This window comes from Urocitellus parryii, chromosome 1 (assembly GCF_045843805.1).
Source record: "Urocitellus parryii isolate mUroPar1 chromosome 1, mUroPar1.hap1, whole genome shotgun sequence".
In the NCBI taxonomy this organism is placed as follows: domain Eukaryota; kingdom Metazoa; phylum Chordata; class Mammalia; order Rodentia; family Sciuridae; genus Urocitellus; species Urocitellus parryii.
The window spans coordinates 93,418,798-93,442,424 of NC_135531.1; the positions used below are offsets into that span (position 1 = coordinate 93,418,798).

A 23,627-nucleotide genomic window follows, 5' to 3' on the forward strand; every position below is an offset into this window, starting at 1 on the left:
ATCAGTATTAGAGAAAAATTATGATTAAACCTTATGGGTGAAATTATAGAGTTAATATGTTTTAAATTCAATCTTGGGAAGAAAATATGCCTTGAGTGAAGGATATAATGTTAACATTTATGTTAAAAGATGTCTGTCTCTCTCTCTTGCCTGTAGTAGTGATTGCCTCTAAAGATTTATGCCTTTTTAACATACAGTAAAATGACAATTGTAAAAATGCTCACTTTTCTAAAATCAAATTAGTGTTTTAATTTCAGGGTTTTTTTTTTTTTTTACATAATGGAACCTACTTTATGGAAAAATTCTGTGTGAATTGGTAACTTGCATCTATACCCCAAATATATCATAGTTTTATCATATAAATCATAATGGAAGAAATAGGATACTTGTGGTTGTTTTCTGCATGAATAAATGGGCATCATTATCATTTGTTATTATGGAATGTTCATATTTACACTGGAGAACCTCCCCCTCTTCCCTTTTCAGTGCAGGTCCAGGGGCCTTGCCCTGTTTGGTGCAGATTGTATATAATCATCACTCCTGGCTGCTTAGTTACTTCAGCTAACCTGAGAGTCAGGTTTCAAAATCTTTCTTTGCTCTTCATCCCCTCACTTCCATGCTGTCTTCTGGTTACTGCTGTATGGCCGCATAGGCATTTTGGTGTCCTAGCCTAGATTCACTTCAGTAATATGTTGTTCTTGTTTCATAGAAGAGTGTCACTCCCTCCTGTGAATGTGTATCTTTATTAAAAGATCAAAATTGAGAATATAATGAAAATAGATTTTTTTCATAGTTCATTTATAATGAGAATTAGTGTTATGCCTGTTGCTATTCAATTTTAATTTTGGCTCTTCGAGGTTTAAAAATTTAAAGATCAGGAAAAGGCAGAATAAAGAGATTTAAACCCCTTTGTCAAGGCATTTTTGATTGTGACAGGGTTGTGGGGTGGGGGGAGTTTTTTTCTGAACTGGAGGGAACATGTCAGGGTTATTAAATTGACTCAGTTTTTCTTTTTTCTCTGAAATAATTTTTTTCACATAGATGTAAATATAGGATTTAGTATGTTAATTAGTAAATTGGTAATTTAATACTAGTTTAAAATAATAGTCTAAATGCCACAAAAATCAACATGTTCATTGTAAGTCAAACTAGATGATAAGAAGTCGGTGTAATTATTTAGTATTGATTTCATTGTAATGAGACCTTTTTACAATCCCTTGGATTCTTTATGTAAATATATCAAAGAGTCACTCAGCTTATTAGAGTTATATAAAGGGTGCTGATTTCATGATGTGGACTTTGATAATGTCTACTAACCCAGGCAGAAACTCTGGAAGAAAAGTGTTTAATATTTATCAGCCTTCAGTATACATGTAATTCTACTTCTTGTACTAGAAGTAGATTACAGATTTGAGTAAATACCAAATTATCATATAAGAGAACTTTGCTATCTCCTTTTAAGCAGCAAGCCAGTTGTGATACATAGAATGAAGAACAGTCATCAAATAGGTATTGATCCATATCTGTTTCTGCTCAATACTTTCTTTTCAAATTGTTTTCAGTAGGAAAGAAAATAGCATATGGAGACCTTAGTGTAAATATTTACACACTAGTATATAATTACATGTGAAACGGTCTATTTTGAAGTAAGCATTTTTAGACTTTCCAACAGGAGTGCAAATTAATGTGATCATTGCTTCATTTAACACTTAAAATATGGTTTCATTTAAAAAATTAAAAATACTTCAACACTTCAAAAACTAAGTCTCCACTTGGTTTGGAAAATTAGGCTTAATGTCACCATTGGTAAAAATTAGATATGTATTTAGCCCCTACTATGTAAAATAGGTTACTTATCTGATATGATTTTTGATGACGGGTAGGTATTATACTTCACATTCTTTGTATGGCAGCTGCTGACACTTGCACTGTCCATAACCATTAATGATGATGAAGGGTCCTTCATGGGTGGGTTCATACTCATTATACGGTCCTTGGTCTGACATGTTTGACATATGGAGTCGTGTTTGGGATCGGAGCTGCCTATGGTTCTGAATCATTGAGCACTGCCTGATTCTTCTTAAAGTGGGAGGGCAGCACTTCCTAGAGATGAACACTATAAAAATAATAAAAAAGAAAGAAAACAATAAAGCCATTGTTCCTGTAATTACCCGCTGAGTAAAGATGGCATTGTCTGGTTCGGGAAAGTGTTCCTCTGTAGTAACTGCTATGCCTGCAGTAGTTGGAATTTCTTTGTCTCCCACATAGTAACTTGATGAGCTTATTCTTTTTGTATATTCAGTGGTTGGATCTCTATAAGTTGTAGCCATGGCAGTGACAGTGGTTGATAAGTTCCAGCAGAGCTGAAATCCATGGACTGCATCTAGAATATCCTCTCCTTGGGTGTGGTCAGGGCTGTGGCATAGGATGGAGTGCTCCCACCGACCTTGGAAACTGCCCAGCCAAGAGGCCAGAGCACATATTCGGGGACTGCATTCCCACAGATTGCCAGAGAGGCCAACAATTGTGAGGGATCTCAAGGAGCCTAAGATCTTGGAATCAAGACTGTTTAACTTGTTGTTATCCATGAGGAGTATTTTAAGATTAGGCATCGTTTCAAACACTGTGAAGTCGATGGCTTTGATTTCATTTCCAGTCAGGTCTAGCTTTTCTAAAGTGCTCCAGGTCCACTCCATCCCACACGTCAAGTTGCTAATTTTGTTCCATTGTAAGAAGAGAGTGTGCAGACTGCTTAGCCGGAGGAAATGAGCAAAATTAATCTTCGTCAGCTGGTTGTGCTCTAGGTGAAGTTCTCTCAGTTTGATTAATCCTGCAAATCCATTTCGAGCCAAACTTCGCAAACGGTTTGTGCTCAGATCCAGAAACTCCAGACTACGACAGTCCCAGAACAGGCGTACTGGGATAGTCCGCAGGGAGTTGGAACGTAAATGCAAGGTCTGCAGCTTCCGAAGGCCATAGAAGAGCTCTGGGTGCAGAGATGACAGCTGATTAAAAGACAGGTCCAAATTTTGCAGGTTAATCAGTTGGGTAAAAGTTGTATTTGGCAAGTAAAATATTTTGTTGGAACTTAAGATTAATTCCTTAAGTTTATATAGTCCTTGGAAAGCATCTTCTTTTACTGTTGAGATTTGATTGTGATCTAAGTGGAGCCAGGTAAGTTGACTGAAGCTGGCAAATTGATCTCTTTCGAGCTCTGTGATGTGATTGTGCCTCAGGGACAGGCCCAGAGAGCCCTTGTCTGTGGCGTTTGGCACTGAGTGGAAGCCCTGAGAGTCGCAGTAGAATAGCAGCTTCTCGCAGCGGCATTTGGGTGGACACGCCATACCCAGAGCAGGCAGCATTTTTAAAACCATACTCATTGCATATATTGCTGCCAGCATAGGGGCCCCTAATGGCCACTTGAAATGTAAGCCTGCAGAATATAATTTAAGGAAAACAAGAAGATAGGATATTTTTTCAGCAGAACATATGGGCTATTTAAAAAAAAAAACATAACATTATGGTGAAAGATTTCATTTATATAACTTATTTTTCATTTACTGCAGAAAAATTAACCATGTTGGTATGACTAGAACACAGCTTAAACCATTTAAAAAGAAGATAAAGCATGTTCTTATCATTAGCTGCCTTTACCTAAACCTCAAAATGCAAAAACGTGACAGTGATTTCCCTCAAAATCCTAAAATGTGAAATCAATGGCTTATTTAAACAGCGTGATTCCTTGTTGACTGTACAAGACATATAAATGCATGGACTTACCCATTCTTCTGAGTACATTGGAGGCTGCATTCAGTCGAGATTGTCAGACTCAACGCAGTGAGTCTGTAAAAGGCTCTAACATGCAGGAGCCTTTGACCAGTTTCCTGTTTTCTGTGTCCCAGGCTTTCCTTGTAAAATTGAATCCACCAGGGTGAGTTGTTTTTTCCTTAGCATATACCTCTGGAAAGCATTGGTTTCATTTTCTGTGATGCTCTAATCTCCTAAAACAGTTTTGAATATAAGTTATTAATTTTATCCCCTCAATTTGCTGCTGGTCATCAAAGCTTCAGTCTCTCCTTTCCGCAGCCGTTAGTTCTCTCTGTCTTAACTTGTTGATGGCAGATGGGCGGCTTGTTGCAGAGAAGAGCTCCTGGAGCAGCATGAGTGCATTTACTGAAAAGCTTTTCCGAGAAACGGCACAAGAATGGATTTGCTTATGTGCTGCGACCACACAGAACTGTATATAGGCTGACGTCACCGGGTGACGTGTCTTTTGTTTGGGTTTTCCAGAAGCTTTACTGTTAAAAAGCACTGTGCTTTGTAACAGTATTGGGGTCGTCGTAAGACCCTTGATCACAATAAAGCAAGAGAAGAATTCCTGACTTTAAAACATGATATTCCTTCAGTGTAGGAAGCAGCAGTGAGGTTGTAATAAAGGCTGCATTCAAGAAGACCCAGACCCATCGGAACAGTGAGTCGGACTAGCAGAGTGATGATTTTTAATGCGTGTAAGAGCCAGTGTTAGACTGAGATTCTGCATAGAGATCGTTTAAATGGGCAGAAGCCTGCGCAATTGATTTATAAAGTGCTGCTTTAATGCCAGCCTATGCAAGACAGTGTTGCTGCTCTGGTAGTTTGAAATGCTGCTCAGTTACCTTGTTGTCATGCTTGGTTAAAATCTAAGCATGACTGTGATTTGCTTTAGGTATGTTGGTGAATTAAGTGGGCTTGACTTTTTTTTGGCTTTAAGAGCTTAACATCTTAAACCAAGAATAAAGGGTGTGTGTAGGGGCTTCCAAAAGAAAGCGCTTTAAAAAAGAAAGAATTTTAGGGGAACTCTAAAAAGATTTCCCCTCTGTCCTGTTTTATAACAATGTTTGCTCAGCATGCTGATGGAAAAATAATGCTGAGTTGATATTTGAATGTCCTAGGAGGAGAAAAGGGCAGGTGAATATCATTACTTTAACATACATGACCTAACTATTTTTTTTAATACTTTTTATTTTTTTATTTTTCTTTTTTTAATTGGTTGTTCAAAACATTACATAGTTCTTGATATATCATATTTCACACTTTGATTCAAGTGGGTATGACCTAACTATTAACAGGGATGATTTGGACAAGTAATGCAATGTGGTGGGATTCTAACATGGTCCACTTTATTTACTTTAGCATCTCTCTTTCTCCTTAATTGAAAGCCTCATCTGGTGTTTAGATTGGGGGGTTGTGGGGCTGAAATAATAGAACATTTGCACACTAGCTCCTACTGACACACTTAAGAACTGACTTTGAGTCTCATACTATTGTTGGAATCTCTCTTGTAGGTACAAAAGGTCACTCATTCTTTGGAATAGAATTTTTGCTTTGGCTTGTTTTTGCTTGACCTAACTCTAGCTTCTCCCTGGCAGCGTCATCACTTTTCAGACCTTGGATATGAATGTACAGCTCTAGATTTAGTGTATAAACATAAATGATGTTCCTAGCATGGGTCAGTGTCATATTTTCAGGACTGTTTAAGGTAAAACATTTTACACATCTTGCCTTAATGATTTGACCCCCATACACCTATGTACTTATCCTTAGTGATTCTTGTCTCAGACTTGAGGGCAGAAATCTCAAAACTACTGGTGGTGTCTATGAAATAAGAACATCATTGTCCTATTGGATTCTTAAGGTTTCACTCCACTGGGCAAGTCTAAGAACTCATTGTCTAAAGGGCTAAAATTTTTGTGTTGGAGCATGGTACTGCAGTGAGGACTAGACGACTCTAAGGTCCTTTCCTTGTTGCCTGTTTAAAGGGGCTACGGAAACTTAGCAATGCAGGGATGTACTTTGAGTTCTCCTAAAAGCAACCTCAAGATGGAGTTGGAATTACAAGAGTTTTACTGGGGGAAATGCCTGGGAAGTATAAAAGGAGAAAAAAGGCAACAGGAATACTGAGGACTGGTAGAGTCTTCTGTCTAATACGTGTGAAGGGAGAAGGGAGAGACAAATTAGACAGTTTGTAGTGTAGTTCTTAGATAAGTCTCATTGACCAAACAAATCCCCAGGCCAAAGTTGCCGGTGGGATTCTGTTTACAGTCTTAGGACTGAACCCACACTAGCACTGTGTTCCTTCATGTTGCTGATTTATGGAGAGAGGGAGAAAGGTCTTGTTTTGGACCCCAAGGATGCCACTTCCCCCACTGACCTTGATTTTTTTTTTCCCCTATAGTTTCTCCTTATAGGCTAGATGTTTGACGGGCTTGAGAAATTTTGTCGCTTGTTCATTTTCGTATGGATAAGGTTTAATCAGATTCCTACAAGGTCTGTGACCCTAGGTTTCAGAAATACTGTTCTGCAGGAGCTTGCCCCAAAAAGTTAACAAGGAGGGGAATCTCACATGGATGGTCTCTGGTAATCCTCTCCCCCCACCCACCCAACAAGAAGCCAGTCCTTGTGATGTTGTAATATCTTACTGAAGTCAGCCACTCTCTGATTAAAAACAAAACACAAAACAATACAGAAGCCAGATTAATAACTTCCCTTAAGTAACTACTTCCATGAAAGAAGTGTGTGAGTCAATTGGATTAGGACAGCCACAGTTGGGATTGAGTTGTATGCGAAAATTTAGGGGGCAAAACATTTCCTTCCCTTTGGATTCTTAGTTTTCATCTTTCTAATCTACATGACCTATCTTTTGTATACAAATAAATGGAAACTAATTAAATTGTATTATCTTAGTACTATTATAAAAGACTTGTGGGCCTGGACATTTGTCCAGTGAAGCAATGAAAAGTCTTAGTAATTATTATTGTTTTAATAAGAAAGATGGTCTCCACTATGTTGCCTAAAATGACCTCAAATTCAAGATCCTCCCTCTTCAATTTCCTGAGTAGCTGGAGCTATAAGGAAACATAATTGCTCCTGATCTCCATCAAATCATTTTTTGATGCCCCAGAAGAAGTGGGCAGTACTGATGCTATATCATAGGACCCAGGAGTACTCCAGCCTCTTTTCTTACCTGCTTGCTCTTTAGATTCAAAAGGCCAAGGCTGTGGACCTAAAAATAGTGTTTGCCTTAAAATTGGTAGAAGTGGTAGAGCACTTGCCCAGTATGTGTGAGGCACTGAATTCTATCCCCAGCACCTCATAAAAAAAAAAAAAAAAACTAAATAAACAAAATAAAGGTATTTAAAAAATGGTGGAAAACACAGTTCCAATTGATGAAATTTTGTATCATATTTTGGTCTTTATCTTTCTTTAGTTGAAAGGGCTATACAGATGCCCTTGTTCTTTCTGAACTAAAATTTCTTGGTTTTCATTTTAGAACAGCTTTATTCTACATACAGATGCTTTTGACTTAATTAAAGTGATAGTACAACTTTTGGAAGATACAATGTATCATCTCTTTGAATTCTTATTAGTTTAGGTGCTCATGATTAAGGCAGAGGAGAAAATAAAATTTAACCAGTCTCTCCTCTCTGTAAAACGGTTTTAAGCAGATTTAGTGTGTTAAATTACAGCAGGGTTTAGGTGGCTGTGGTTGTCAGCATTCCTCCACATTAGAGTTTACTCTTAATATATATTGCTGATTAGAGAGAGTTATTCCCCTACTTGGAGAAATGTGTATACATATGTAACTACATAGCTATATCTATCTATAGATATATTTTCTTTTTGTCGGGGTGTGGGGGTGTGCCAGGGATTAAACCCAGGAGTGCTTAACCACTGAGCCACATTCTTCAGCCCTTTTTAGTTTTGATCTTGAGACAGGTCTCAATGAATTGCTTAGGGCCTCAGTCTCCCCAGCCACTGGAATTAAAGGTGTGTGCCACCATACCCAGCACATTTTCTGTTCTTTTGTGGTTGATAAGGAGCTTTATGTTTTATACCAAAAACGTCAAATGTTTCCTTAATTGTGCCCAATTCTAAAAGTTGCTAATACCCTAGCACCAGACTGATATACAGAAGTGCCCTGGAGATAATTTAAAACTTTCTTGTTGACAGTCTTGATTGCTCCTTGGAAAATCTCTTTACATTTATCAAAAAGTGATAGCAGTTTTTAGGGTAGAGAGCCTAAACTTTGCAGGTCTGAATATTTCTTCTGCTGAGATCCATTCTGGGGGTCTTAGTTGGTAAGCACATACTTGGACCTGTGTTGTATTGAGACTTGTATTATAATGAATAAGTGAGCTTTAAGTGTATTTTTGTTTTTGGAAGGAAGAAGGAATCTTTCCTTTTGAAAGTAAGTGTCCATATTACATTAGGCCTCTAGAATCCCAGTTTTTTGCCTGAATCATCCCTTTCCTTGTCCACTGTTGACATTTTAAAAGTTTTTTGTCCTCCTGTTAGTAAACCCAACAGAGAAAACTGTTGAAAAGGATGTTGTTTACTACACTAGTGGTGGTGAATGGTGTTCCATTTTTATCTTGTAAGTTACACAGTTTGAAACCCATCTTTCTAGTTTTGGGGGCATGTGCATTTGGGCATTTGTTGCTCTTGCAGGATGTTAGGGTCAGGATCATGTAACGGCCTACTTCCATTGGGCTAGAGTTATTCTGTGCCCAGAGATAGATAGTTCAGTATATCTTGGTGATATACCTAAGTTGGACATTAGGTGAGGGAAATCTTCCATAAGAGAAGATTAGGCAGGTGTTAAACCATGGCAATCTTTCATTTTTCTGCCATAGACATCAATAACAAAACAAATATAACAATCTTGAAATCTTGATTAGTATATATACACAGACTGAAATATATATGACCAGACCACTCTTCTTCTGCCAGTGGCTTTCTTATATTCATGTCTCCCTCTTCCTTTGTGTATAGCAAGCTTTATTTTTTATTCTTAAAATACTAACCCAACCTTGGGATTGCCCTTTCTGGAATCTCCATCTCTACATTTCAGAGTGGCTTTTGATTTAGTCAGGTTTTCTCCTCCCAGTATGGACTGCCATGGGCTACACAGAGCCATTTGAAATTGGGAGATGATATACCCATTCATACTTACTTGAAGAATCTCTCTTAATTTTAGTGGGCTCTCTGACCCAATTGGCTAAATTTAAAGGAACTGATTTGCATGAATATTGGCTGGACGGTAGCACTCTTGTTTGCTGAAGCTTGGGAACATCATTCTCTAAGAACCTTCTTAATAAGGTCTAGGGTGGAATGGCAATAACATGTGCCAAGGCAATAAAAAAATTAAATATGTGATATTATCAATGCAAAAGAAATAAAAGTCAAATTTATATATAAAGTAAGGTTCTGTCAGTAAAACTTCTGGGCTACAGGGTATGTTTATTTAAAACTGATGGACATTACTTTTCCAAAAAGTTTTAAAATCATTTTCTACGTCCTGCCCTAGTCTGTGATTATGTACCAACCATCCCTGCCTGCCATTAACACCATTGTGGAAGCCATCACACTCTAAATATGTATACAAAGCTGATAGTGAAAAATATTCTTTTGTTTCTTCTTTAAAGAGGCTTAAAATTGGACATCATTTTGTGTGGATATTGGCATTTTCTTTTTCACAGGTAATAGGTTACATTTTTTTCATTCCAACTCTCTAGTCTCAGGACTGGTCATTTTCATATAGACTTCTGTGACTTTTATTTTTTTAATGAAGGAGATTAACTTTATCATGTTTTACAAATATTTCTTCTAGTCACTTGTCTTTTGAAAGGTTTTATGGTTTTTGCTAAGTGTAGCTCTGTCATCTGAGAAAATATCCAAACTGTAATGCTCATTTCTTAGCTCTTACTGAGGTAAGAAGGAGAAGGGAAATAGAGCGATGTGTAATGTTAGAATTCCTCACCTATTGTTTTAAACTTTTGGATGAAATAAATAGTATTAGGCATACTAGAAACTATTCTATTCTTTGTAATTGAGGGATAGGGTTCTCTTTAAAAGGGGTTTAAGGGACTGGGTGTTGGCTCAGTGGTGGAGTCCTTGCCTGGCATGCGTGGGGCACTGGGTTCGGTCCTCAGCATCACATAAATATAAAATAAAAATATTTTGTCCACCTAAAACTGAAGGATGAGTATTAAAAACAAAGGGGAGGGGGATTTAAAAACATATGTCTACAAAACCATTGTATTGTAAGATTAAGGTACTGTTGAGCTTTGTATAGATTCTCTATAACTTCTTGTTGCATATTCAGCTTACCACAGAGCCCAGCAGCCATCTGTGGGCCAGGTGGAAATAATGGTTAATTGCTTCTCATGTTATTCACATCAAGCCATTTAGGTACACACCCAAAAAAGCAGGGAGTGTGGGCATTGGGAATTGAACTCAGGGATGATCAATCTCTGCTTATATCCTCAATCCTTTTTATTTTATTTTTGAGACAGGGTCTCCCTGGCAGCTGAGGCTCACCTCAAACTCATGATCCTCCTGCTTCAGCCTCCTTAGTTGATGGGATTACATGGGTGCGCCATTGCTGCTGGAGCTGGATTGACTCTGTAAATAGGTGTTAGTCTCCTTTGGTTTAAAAATGTTTTTCCTCAAGATTCTCTTTAGTCCTCAGTCTTCTCTGAAGGCTTCTTGAGGCAATTATTAGCTTGATGCATCATTTCCTTTCTGAAGTTTTATACCCCTTTCTTTATTTGAAACCTTCTTCTGTGTGGATGACAGCTTCAATGTTTCCCTTTTTTCTCATTATTTTGAGAGGAAAAGGCTTTAGGTGTCCATTTTGACTTGGGCCTTATAGAAGGCCAATTTAATTTAATTTTAATTTTCTGAAGACTGATGAAGGCATTGTATATAATTAATTAGACCTTCCTGTTATATTAATTTAGACTTTCCTGCCTCCTTTTAAATCATATTATGCCGCAGCCTGGCTGGGCACAAAATAACCGAGCCGCCACAAAGCCTTGTAGGTTCAAACAGCAACTCTTTATTCCCCAACTCTCACCAGCACTCTACACACACTTCCCTGGAACACACTCCCTCCACTGTGCTCCGCACGCCAATTCTCCTGGAACCTCGCGAGAACTCAACGGGAACTCCAAAGTAGCAGCGGCACCAGAGGCAGCAGGAGCCGCCCTAATCCCAGAGCAGGGTCACCTTTCAACCATTCCCTCTGGCAAAAATGCCAGGCATCATTCTGACTAAACTGTGGCTCTCAACAATATTAAGGTTAATAAAACCTTGAGTTTGACCCTCTTGTCCCACCCTTTCCAACCTTACTCTAGATTAAAAGGAGAACAGAAAGCAGTATTTGGAGTTTGAAAAGTCTTAATGTTTTTCCTAATGACAAAAAAACAGGAGACTGGTGATTTGCCACATTAAGTCATATGACTTTTAAACGTGTCTGTAATGGGCTGCTTGTTTTTCTTTTCCTCCACAGCCAATGACAGACAAAGTCAACAGATAATTATGCCAGGGTGTGATTTTTGAGAAGGACTGTGAGAGGAAGTGCTAGATGCTTGTAGGAACACTTTGAAGGGACACTTGAACTTAAGAGTGAGAATGGCTAGTGAAACATTTCAGAAGGATGTGATACCTTATCCAGAGGGGATAGATAGAAATTAGAAGAGGAGGAGGAGGGTATTCCAGGTAGGTGAAAGGAAGCATGTTATGTGTCAGAACCAAAATGCATGTGGAAGATGGCAGAGTGACCATAATTATTAAAGTAATGGAAATGGGCAGGCTTTCCCAGGGAGAATGTATAGAAAAGAAGAGAAGGTAAACTCTGGCAGAAGATTCCCGAAAAGATCATATAGATAATTAATTTCACAGCATTCCACACCTCTTTCCTCCAGAAACGTGGTGAGATAAGGTTTGTTTTGTATAGTTTGAGTAGTTTCCTGAAGACTTACCTGGAAACCTTTGTCCCATCATTTAGAAACCAAAATATGCCTTGTGATGCCACCAGTGATCCCAGGAACATATTTTTTCTCTTTCTTGGCCGATCCATATTTCATCCCTTCCACGTGGCAAGGGTTGGAGTGGAGTCAAGCAGTTCTAATGTAACCTCCTCTGCATAATACTTATTACTCAGACCTGCTATTATGTTATCAGGAGCTCCTATCAGGCCTTGCATGATAAAGGATATCACTGAATTAGATGTACCCCAGATTATAAACTCTCTGAGAGAAGGGTTATTGTTAATCCTGTCCATTCCAAAGATGCGGAGCAGGTTCAGTGTAGAGTATGGCTAAGAAAATAGTCTGTTTACACAGAAGGAACATGGAGTAGGATTTTGGAAGTCCTTTCACTATCTCAGTCAAAATCGAGTTGCTAAAGACTGCCTCATAACGTTTGCCTCTCCTCAGATTTACTTGCTGAAGAAAAGCTTTATGTTGACCTCAAACATGCCTTGTTTTTCTCTTGGCCCTTTTGCCACTGCCAAGAAGGGATACACATATCAAAATAAGTGAACCTGGGTGTTCTCTGTTCAGTGGAATGGAGTCCTCTCAACTAGGTGGGAACTGAGGATCAGTTATTTTAAAGATTCCTCACTACTTCCAATAATGTTTATACAAGTTGAGCATCCCCAATCTGGAAGACTCTGAAATCTGAAATATTTCTGGTTCAAAGCATTTCAGATAAGGGATGTTTAACTGTTATATTCTAGGTTTGCTTTTCTTAACATTATGTTTGAGTGACTTTATTTTTGCCCCAATTAAACTACTGCTAAAAATTTATAATGAGTTTAATTTCAGAAGTAAAATCATGTTTTACAGATCACTAAGCTTTCCACTTTGATCAAGCTTTGTGTTAAGGCTGTGAGCGTGTGTGTCTGTGTGTGTTTGTATGTACATATAATCATTCCCCCTGCCTTTTTCAATACAGGAGGTTGAACTTGGGGGGCCCTTACATGTTAGGCAAGTACTGTACCATTGGAATCCTAAACCTGCTATTTGAACTGTACTTTTTTAAAAAAAGTAATTAAAAGTGGTCTATCTAATGTAACCTCAAAAGTTTAGAAAATAACTGCTTCTGATCTGCCGTGTCTTGATTAATAAGGCATAAACTTCTATTTCTCACAGTAATAAGAAAGACAAATTGATTTGGGGAGCAGTTTGGCAAATGTCAGAATTAACAGATTCATGGAATGGATTGCATTGTATCTAAATGGATTTTCCTATGTGACTACAATTCCTTCAGAAGTCAACCCATGGGGGGCTGGGGTTGTGGCCCAGTGGTGGAGCACTCGCTTAGCACACACAAGGTCCTGGGTTCTATCCTTAGCACCACATAAAAATAAATAAATAAAATAAAGGTATTTTGTCCAAGTACAACTAAAAAATAAATATTAAAAAAATCATTTCATGGATTTGGTTTTGTATAATTTTCACAATAAATCCTTTTACCCAAATTGAGGGAAAATCTGGGCGTTCTAGGTGGCAGGAGATTGGGCTCTTATATCGTCAGTGAGCCCAACTTTTGGGTTTCAAATTCCAAATAGTTTCAGAATAGATGATTAGAGATACCCCCCAAAATAGACAAGGAACAATGACAGACTTTACTGAGTTTATTTAGAGAAATTTTCTTGAAGTAAATGTTTGAGTGTCTAAGGAATGTGCTGAGACTTTCCAGATTGAAGCATTGATGATAAGATGAGTTTGATTTTGATTCAATTTTAGACATCCTGGCATTTCGACTTTGAGATTGTCAGTGACTTTTTAGTTTTGAGTTCTCTTTTGACTGATGGCCTTGAATAAATTAAAACATTTCTGCAGGTAGCAATCCTCCAACCTGAATCAGTTTTTGTTGATATTAGAAGATTACCAACTAAAGTAATATTAACAAACTACTTAATTTTATTGGCAGTACAGGAATGTTGGTGGAAAGGGTAAGGAATGAGACCCTGGCCAGGGTCTTCATAGTGACCATCTCAATTTTTCACTTAAATTTCAACTCAATATTTGTAAGTTCCTTCTTATGTCCTTTCTCTTCTTTGCTAAATAACCTATAGTCCTCAATATTCTTTGTTTCTTTTCTTTAGTAGTGTGTAGAAATGAAGTCAGAGAGATAAGTGGCATTGTCCCTCACTTAACAGAAGATGTAAATAACAAATCATGTAAAACATACAACCAGATCTCATCCTTACCCATTTATCTGGTGTGCTGGCTTATATATTGATAGTATACTCATACCAGAATGTTTCAAGGGCACCCAAAGGGTTAAATTCATTAGTCCATTTATATCTCTCCGATGATGATGATGAAGAAGATGATGATGATGATGATTTTATTTTTGGCCATACTGGGTACCCTACCACTGAGCTGTATCCCCAGCCCTTTTTATTTTATTTTTGGGACAGGGTCTTAAACTTGCTGAGGCTACCCTTGAACTTGTAATCCTCCTGCCTCAGCCCCCCAGATTGCTGGAATTGCAGGTGTGCACCACTGTGTCCTGCTTCCCCTGTGTTTACTAACATGTTTTTCAGAAACAACTACATATGTTTTGGGATAGGGGAGGGGACTTCTAATGTACTTCCTAGTTTAATGTAGCTTTTGTCTTACTAGGTATTTCTAAGGACACAGTTAGCACCACCTGGGATAAAAACTTTGTCCTCTTTCTTTCATCTAGCAGCTATTTTGTTTCTATTCAGAATATTACCCAGGCAAATCTCAACTCATCACCACCCTTTCCCACCTCTATAGAAGTACTGATTTATATACCTTTCCAAGAGTGGCTAATATCTTCTTTTCTGTACACTACAATTGCATTAAGCTTAGCCTAGAAGTTCTTAAAAAAAAAAAAAAAAAAGACAATTTCACAAAGCATTCTGATTTGAACTGTATAATATACATTGTTAACTTTGGTACATCTTAGTTTTAAAACATTGTTTTGTATTGGTGTTAGTGTCAGGGACCATCTTTGATCTCTTTCTTTAAAAATCTCATAGTTCATCAACATATAACTTATTCTACTTGTGGTTCAAGGGCAGCTTGTTTATTAATGAACTTGGTGTATCCTGAATCTTGAGTTAACACAAAAATATACTTTTAAACAAATGGCTTTGTCTCTTGGCTCCTCTTATTTTGGTAAAATCCTTTCAATTCCAATCTCAGATAATATGGAAACCAAGAGTTCTTAAGTTTTTATGAAGAAAACCATATAGGATACTTCCCATATTTTATAACTTTGGTCTAAAAAAGGTATACTAAACCAGGCTGGGTGGTACATGCCTATATTCCCAGCGACAGGGGAGGCTGAGGCAGGAGGATCACAAGTTTGTTGCCAGCCTAGGCAATTTAACAAGAGCCTGTCTCAAAATCAAAATAAAGGGGATAGGGATAGGGCTGGGTTGTAGCTTAGTGGTAGACTGCTTGCCTAGCACGTGTGAGGCACTGGGTTTGATCCTCAACACCACATCAAACAAACAAACAAACAAATAAATGTATTATGTCAGTCTACAACTGAAAACAATTAAAAAAAAAAAAAGTGATGGGGATATAGCTCAGTGGTAGAACACCCCTGGATTAAATCCCTTGTATTGCATGTATGCCTAAATATATAAATAAATTTTAAAAATTAAAAAGTTGTACTTTTTTCAATGTTTATAGAGCACTAAATAGCTATAGACTCTTACTAAGGTTCCCTGTGAATCTGAAATGTTTATCTCTTACATTTTTATGTAGGCTGGACGTAAAGAAAGAAGTGATGCACTCAATTCTGCAATCGATAAAATGACCAAGAAGACCAGGGACTTGCGTAGACAGGTAAGCTGGAAGAAAGTACTGATTGCTTTTCTAAGTTCTTGATTTTGTAGCTTTAATTAAAATTCTAATAAATACTGGATTAAATAATGAATAAAAAACTTTATGTGCAGCAGATTAAACTCAGGGCCTTACACATGTCAGGCAAGCGCTTTACCACTGAGTTATATTCCCAGCTCCTTTTATTTTTTTATTTTGAGACAGTATCTTGCTAAGTTGCTGATGCTGGCCTCGAATTTGGGATCCTCCTGCCTCAGCCTCCTCAGTAGCTGGGATTACATGTGTGCCATGGTTCCAGGCTTGGGTTTATGTTTTTATTGGGGGGAAAAGGATGGATTTTCACAGAAAAGTGACTATCTCTGTATTTTAGCTGATAAAGTCCATAATGGCTAATAAAATCTCATAGGGATATGGAATAATGTGGTCCCATTGGGGTGGACTGAATAAGTTAAGTCTAGCATGAAAATGGAGACATATGAAAATACCCTCGAAGGATCTCGTTATATTATGTACAGTAGAGACAAAAATTCCAGTTACTAATTTGACTTGCCCCATTCTGATCACATACTTGCAGTTCCTTTAGATCTTTGGTGGAGATATGTTTCTAGTTCAAGTATGATAGGTATAGAGGTATTTGGTGTGCTGAGATTTCCATCTGAAAATCAGATTGAGTTTTAATTTTTAAAGAAGTTAGGATTGAATTTATACAAGAAAGTATTAAGACATAAGAAATTATAATTAATTCAGACAATTTCTAAAAAGCTAGTAGAGAGACATTTTATTGCTTGTTTCTGATTTAAAGCAAAATTAAAGACAGAAGTATCCCTGATTCAATTTCCTTTTGGTGAACAGTATCAGGAGTGTTTGTAAAGATGGCGTCTGGTTTGTAGCTCAATGGTGGAGTACGTGTTTAGCATACATTATACTCAATTTTGATCTCCCAATTCCACCGCCACCCCCCAAATTTTATAAAGATATCTTTTAAGTTTTAAAATGCCTAGTGTGTTAGCACTTTTAGATAAACCAGAAAGTGCTTTTTTTTCTCTTTTCATTTCATTTAGTTAATTAAGCTAATTATATATATTCAAGGCTGCATGCCACTTCACCCAGAGCTGCTTTCTGTTCCGCTTTGTATTATTCCTGTAAGATGTAAGCCTTAGTTTTGTAATTCCTAAGACAAAAGAATGTTGTCTTGAAAACTGAGATTCTATCTGAAGTGTTGTGAGTATAGTGGAAACCATTGTCTCCATGATCCTATGTTTCCTGTGTTGCAGGTTATGGCAATTGCATTACTGGTTGCACTCATATATTGCACTCATATGAGTGCAACCAATCTATCATATGCTTCTATTAGATTTAAAAGTACTAAAGAAAAAAACATGATCTAGCTACTTGGTGGAAATAAAATCAAATTTATACAATTTAATTATTAGCTCCGCAAAGCTGTCATGGACCACGTTTCAGATTCTTTCCTGGAAACCAACGTTCCACTTTTAGTATTGATTGAAGCTGCAAAGAATGGAAATGAGAAAGAAGTTAAGGAGTATGCCCAAGTTTTTCGTGAACATGCCAACAAATTGATTGAGGTAAGTACATTAACAGTTTCATTAACTGTTAAGTAACTTGGTGAAGTGTGGCAAGTCTAATTCATATGCTTTAATCAGCTAAATAATGTTAAGGGTTCACCTAATATACCACATGTATAAAATGAGAATCTTATTGTCACTGAATATCCCAAGCCACCATTTTGGTCAGTTTTACACTAATTATATAGACAGACTCCATCTTAGAAACTTCACATCATAACAATGTTAATATGAGTAAAGATATATCATGGCACTGTTTTAAAAGCAGTGTAGAAAATGGTTGTAGCTAACAACTGGAGCTCTCAGGGAGTCACATTGTCTGGCCTTGTCTCCTGGCAGGTTACCTAAGCCCTCTCAATCAGTAAGAATGGGGTGAGGATGAATACTCTGAACCTATAGAAATCATGATATGATGGATCAGTTCCCAATCAAATATTAAGCTTTTTATAGAAAATATTTCTAAATTTTTATCAACAAGAGTAGGTGGACTTGCTCTCTATGAATATGGAATTATCTATTTTATTAAAAATTTTAAAAATGACAGCATATTTAAAAAATTTTAAATTAAAAGTGAAGAAAATGAGCCCTGACATGATGCTAATTAGATATACTTACAGAGTAGAAATCTGTATAGCAGTGGTTGGTTGGTTTGTAGGGTCATAAGAATAAAAAGTGAATTGTCATTAAATTTCCAGGTAAGTTAAGCTAACTGAATTTGTTATTATGTAATTTATTCATTATTGCTATATTTGTGAAATGTGACATACAGTAAACATATACTCAAGTTGTTTAATTTTATAAATTAATGCAAAACACTTAAAATTTGATGAAGATATTATGTAAACCATTTGGTAAGTTGGTCATTACCTAAGAACTGAAAATGGCCTTCATGTAAAATGTGTGTCTTGTGCATTTGAATTTATGGTAACATTATCCCAGGTTAATACCATAAAAATATTCCAAGGAAAACATCAGTAACCACATTAAATGCATTACTAATTTTAAATCTAGTTTTTTTGAACATTAATTGTTATTCTGACCTGAATTGATTATGTACAGAATACATAGGTAAGTCTACTGCTATTTAAGTTAATTATTTTGGCATCTGCAACTAAAATTGGAGACTTTCATTTGTGTCTCCATTAAGCATAATCTTGTTCGTAATGGTCACGTAATAACACAGATGTAATTTCCAAATGTACAAAGATTGTGTCGGGAAGGCAATCTCTTATAAGTAGCTTGTATTAGGGTTTGTCTGAGTGATAGCAATCAAGGACACTGCCAGCCTTAACAAGCTCAGTGTGGCAGCTAAAGAGAGGGCAGCCCTTGTTTTTGCTTGAGTTGGAGGGCCCTTTATTTTGGCCAACTGCATTATCTTCAGCCTCTATCCAGTGTTAACAGAACTAACACTTTCTGAAGATGGACTATATACCAATACTCTGTACTTTCCACAACAGCATTTTTCAGTTAAGTGAATAGAGGCTTAAAGATTTTAAGTGCTTACCTAAGTTTAGTCAAATTGTATCCCTGCAACAATGAGAATTGTGTGCCCCAGCTCACTATCTTAGTGATAGCCTAATACTCACTGAGAAGCACAGGGGTGGGGTGGAATTGGTAACATTGGAGACCTTGCTTCAGAAGTTTTCCCAAGCTTGTGATTTTTATTTCATTTTGAACATCACTAAGTGCTCCTTTAGAGATTAGAATGTGGTATTCCCACCACAGCTCAGTTCTAACCCTTTTCTAACCTCTTTCCCTTCTCTGTGTCCTCAATCCCCACACCCGCCCCCTTCTTATCTATGTATTAAATGACATGTGGCCTTTCGATGCCTGAGGCATAACCATAGGCTTTGTAATACCATTCTACAAACAGTTAAATTACATTTATAATAATAGAGATAGTAAGATATATAATTGCATGTGTCTATGAAAAGGAAATGAATTTTCAAAGTGTTTTAGAAGCTTTAAATTCCTGACTCAAGGCAGAGCTTTATTCTTCAATGACAAGGCTTCTTTACCCTTTACTACTTTTGCGTTATAATGAAATATATTGAACTAGTCAAAGATTTGTTTTGGCAAAATTAAAATACCTCCTTGTGAGCGGTTTGTTAATTTTTTTTTTACTTCTTTTTAGTCATTCCCTCCTAATTGGAGTAGATGTCTACAGGCCAATTTTGGTTTGAGAGCCATTTTCTTTGGGGCTGAGGGAAATAAAAAGCTGAGCTGAGCTGAGCTGAGCTGAGCTCAGCTATGGGGATAAGGCCCTGGCAGGAAAGGAGAAGCTCAGATTTTGCAGCCTCTCTGCAGAATACTACCAGATATATTTGGGAGAAGTGGATCTCCTAAAATACTATAGTACAGTTCTGATACTAACCATCAGGAATTAGTGAAGTCCTACAGATTAATGCCATGGTCCCCAGCAAGATTGCCCATATCTCAAATGCTAGCTGCCAGTTTGGGGTACCCAGGACACTTCTACTCTGATCAACTGGCTACAAATCTAGGGGTTTCCCATGATCCATTGCAGGTTTGATAATTCATTAGAACATTTCATGTAACATTTTGTTTAAAAGGACGTATATCAGAACCGGCCAAATGAAGAGAGGCACAGTGGGCATCTGGGAAGGCATAGATGCAAAGATGTACCCCTTCGCAGTGGAATCAAGGCACATCACCCTCCTGTCACATCCATGTATACACCAACCAAGTAACTTCTCTGTGTCCAGAGTTTTAGTGAGGTTTCATTGTGGTTATGATTAATTGAATATATGATTTAATGGAGCTTATTTCCAGTTCCCCTCTCCTCCAATAAGGAACTGACCTTAGAGCCCCAATTGTCTAATCAGATGGTTTTCCCCCTCACCTAAATCACCTTATTAACATAAATTATAGGGCCAGCTGTGAATAATCAAGAGATCTTATCACTCCTGAAATTTCAATAATTTATACATTCCTTCCCAGAAATCTAGCACACGAAACAAATTATATAATATTCAACACCTCCTTTGAAGGTATGTGGAATGCATGGTTTCAGGTAGCTTGACTTCACAGCCAGCCTACCTTGCTACCAAACCATAAGCACAATATGGAAGCAGTAAGAGAGGGCAGTTTTGTTTCCTGCACCTTAGGTAGACCCTTTTTATGGCTTTTACTCAGTCATGTACTACTTCTCTTACCTTGTAACTATTTGCTTTATTTGAGTTTTGTTTTTCCCTTTAGTTTCTGCCCTTTAGCAGTCAGGCTTTCTCTTTTCTCCAGGAAATCAAATTCATCTCTTCATACCAGGGTGAGTGGTTCTTCCTCATGAAATTAAAGATTCCCTTTCTGCAGTATTTTTTATCATCATGTAATCTTTCTTTGATTCCTTCAGTTGTGAGAAACTCACTTCCTCCAGAGGTAGTATATTCTTATAGTCTCTGGTGATTAGGAGCAGAGGGCCAGTCTCCTCTTAAACCTTCCCACCCATCTTGCTGCTCCACATGTGTGAGTTGAGAGTTACTTTGAGTATACAGTATATATCTATATATTTCTAATATGTGGTATGGAAAAAGAATATAAAATAACTTATTGGTAATTTTTGATAACTGTGTACATGTTGAAATAATATTTTGGGGTTAATAAAACATCATTAATTTTGTCTTTTAGTTTTTTTGGTGTGGCTACTAAATAATCGACAAGTCCTCATGTAGTTCACAGTATATTTCTGTTGGACAAATTACTAGTCTACATGATTACTCAGGCCCTCCAGAGGTTCTCTTCATCACAATTCTTCCCTGGCTGCCCTCCATTCAAGTGCCAGCCCTCACTGAACACCTCCTTCAGTGATAGCAGATGGAGGTCTTGGCTATAGCTCTACCTCTATCATTCCAGAGGTAGACTGTGTATCCCAGGATGGCTTTGGCCTTTGGGCAGCATATGCACTCTGTGATGCCTCTGAGCTCATTGTCAGTCAGAGCTTCTGGGTTTTTCCTGTGGAGGTAATACTGCACATTGCCATCTTGTCCATTCCTGTCAGTATGGTGTGTGTTAGTGTACAACTATATGTGTGGTTTTGACACTCATTGAATATAAATTTACATCCAATTTAGTGTTTTATCAGGATTTCTGTTGCCATGTTCTTCATATTATTGGCTACCTCTTTTGAAATATGTCATTTTTTATCTTTATTATAGGAAGATGAGTACGTCTTTTCTACTTTTATCTAATCTGATCTTTAAAAAAATATGTTGACTTAAGACAAAGCACAAGATAATAACCTTTCTGCTTGCCACTGAAAATCATTCTCTTGATTGGAACAGTTAGCCCTTTAGCCAATTAAGACTTCCTTTAATTTTTATTTATTCACTTTATTTTTTGTGGTATTGGGGATTGAACCCAGGGGTACTCTACCACTGAGCTCTATCCCTAGCCCCCCCCCCTTAAATTTTTATTTTAAGTTGTAAATGGACACAGTACCTTTATTTTGTTTATTTTAATGTGGGGCTGAGAATTGAATCCATTGCCTTACGTGTGCTAGGTAAGTGCTATACCCTTGAGCCACAACCCCAGCCCCTCCCTAGCTCTCCTTTTTAAAAATTATTATTTTTTTAAGTTGTAGATGGACACAATCCCCTGCCCTTCTCCTTCCCCACCCCTTCTCTCTGTCTTTTGTGCTGAGGATTGAACCCAGTGCAGGTGAGTGCTCTACTACTGAGCTACAACCCCAGTTATCCTCCCCAGCCCCCACCCCTGCCAGCCCTTTTATTTTTAATTTTGATCCGGATCTCAAAAGTTGACACATGTGGCCTTACACTTGAAAATTTGGAATCCTCCTGCTTCAGCCTCTTGAGTAACTTGGATTAGAGGCTTGCATCTTAATGCCAGGCTAAGGATTCTTTTATTTTATCTTGCTAAATCATCTAGATAGAACATGTTCATACCATACCCCTCATATCTTTTTAATGTCTACCTTGTTTACCTCCATAAAAATGAGGTGACAATAGGAATAGTCTGTTCTAGCAGCTTCTTTGTGGACACTAGCTGCCTTCCACTTCCCAGCGCAAGTTCTATTAAAATACTATTCAGTAATTTAATATCATTAAAACCTAGAAATGGGAAGCACATTTGCAAGGTTGATAGAGACCATCTGCCTTGCAAAGTGACTGTCCAGGTAGTTGAGAGTTACTTGTCCATGTTGGCTCAAGTGTGTTGATTTTGACCTTTTTATGTTTAATAACATTGATGTACTTCAAAAAACATTATATAGACTTATAGTTAAACTTTTAAAAAAATAATGGTTTCTCTATGAACACTTGGGTGCTGCTGTGTATATCATTCAGGTAGCTGCTTCTGGAGTTAGATGACCTCTCACATCTAATCCCTGAGGTGTATGGTCTCGTGTATTTGGTGTTAGAAAATAAGTTTTTCAACACTGATAACCAGGTTCCTTTCCAGAATCATGTGGGGATGCCATGCGATCACTGCATTGGAGATCTAGAGCCACATAAAAATCTCAATGGTTAAGGTGCACCTAGGGTTATCTGTGACACCACTGCTTAGACTCATTTTTCCCAACTTATTTATTAGAGAAATAAGAAGAGTCTCTGAAAGTAATCCTATGCAGAATAGTGTCTGAGGGAGGAAGATAAAAGTGCCAATTTAGATTAGGTTCGGTTTTAGCAAACTGCCATTTTGAAATATAGCGGGGCGGGGGGGCGGGGCGGCTATGAAAATGTGATCACAAGTTCATTTTATAAATTTATAAAAATTTTAAAAACACAAGAAAATAACATTGTGGTGTAGATTCATATACAGTAATGTATGTGAATGTTTTTTTTTTAAAAAAACCATTCACAAAATTGATGCAGGGGATTATTTATTGCATTAGATGATATCATAACATGTTATGATGTAATTTGTTTTCCCCCACTTATCATATCATGGCCATTTTACCATGTCACAATGTATGTGGTACAATGTATATTACTAGACCATTTATTTAACATATATTCTCCTTTTATCTAATCTGATCTTTAGGCATTTAGGTTATTTAGGTTGTTCTTATATATATAATGTTTTATATATATGGATATAAAATGCTTTGATAAAACATCTTGTGTTTTTCTTATGCCAGTGTTCCTCCTAGTTTTCCAAGCTAAAAATCTAGTACTTATCCTTGTTTTTTTGTTTTTTTAACCCCATTATTTTCCATATCTAATCAATAAGACCCCATATCATTCACTTCCTTAGTCCAAGCCATCATTTTTTACTGTATATTTGCAGCAGCCTCCTGAAGTTTGATTTGTTTGCTTGCACTCTTATTCCTCTCTAGCCTCTTCTTTGCAAAGGAATGAATATGATCTCTTTAAACTAGTTCATATCATTCCTTTGCTTCATGACCACCATT

General features: G+C 37.2%; 2 protein-coding genes across 5 annotated transcripts in view; one reads left to right on the top strand and one right to left on the bottom strand.

The window, feature by feature from the left end:
• Ctnna1 (catenin alpha 1) overlaps window positions 1–23,627 on the top strand; it is a 184,932-nt gene that overhangs the window by 107,236 nt on the left and 54,069 nt on the right. For all 4 annotated transcript variants that reach the window (XM_077800731.1, XM_077800740.1, XM_077800734.1 and 1 more), the window contains exons 8-9: window positions 15,579–15,659; window positions 17,090–17,242. In XM_077800731.1, the coding sequence (XP_077656857.1) occupies window positions 15,579–15,659; window positions 17,090–17,242 (234 nt within the window). The remainder of the gene's footprint in view (window positions 1–15,578; window positions 15,660–17,089; window positions 17,243–23,627) is intronic.
• Lrrtm2 (leucine rich repeat transmembrane neuronal 2) lies at window positions 1,887–3,784 on the bottom strand. The gene is made up of 2 exons (XM_026401209.2): window positions 3,781–3,784; window positions 1,887–3,433 (listed from the first exon to the last, which is right to left on the bottom strand). Exons 1-2 carry the CDS (start codon window positions 3,782–3,784, stop codon window positions 1,887–1,889), a joined length of 1,551 nt encoding a protein of 516 aa, XP_026256994.1.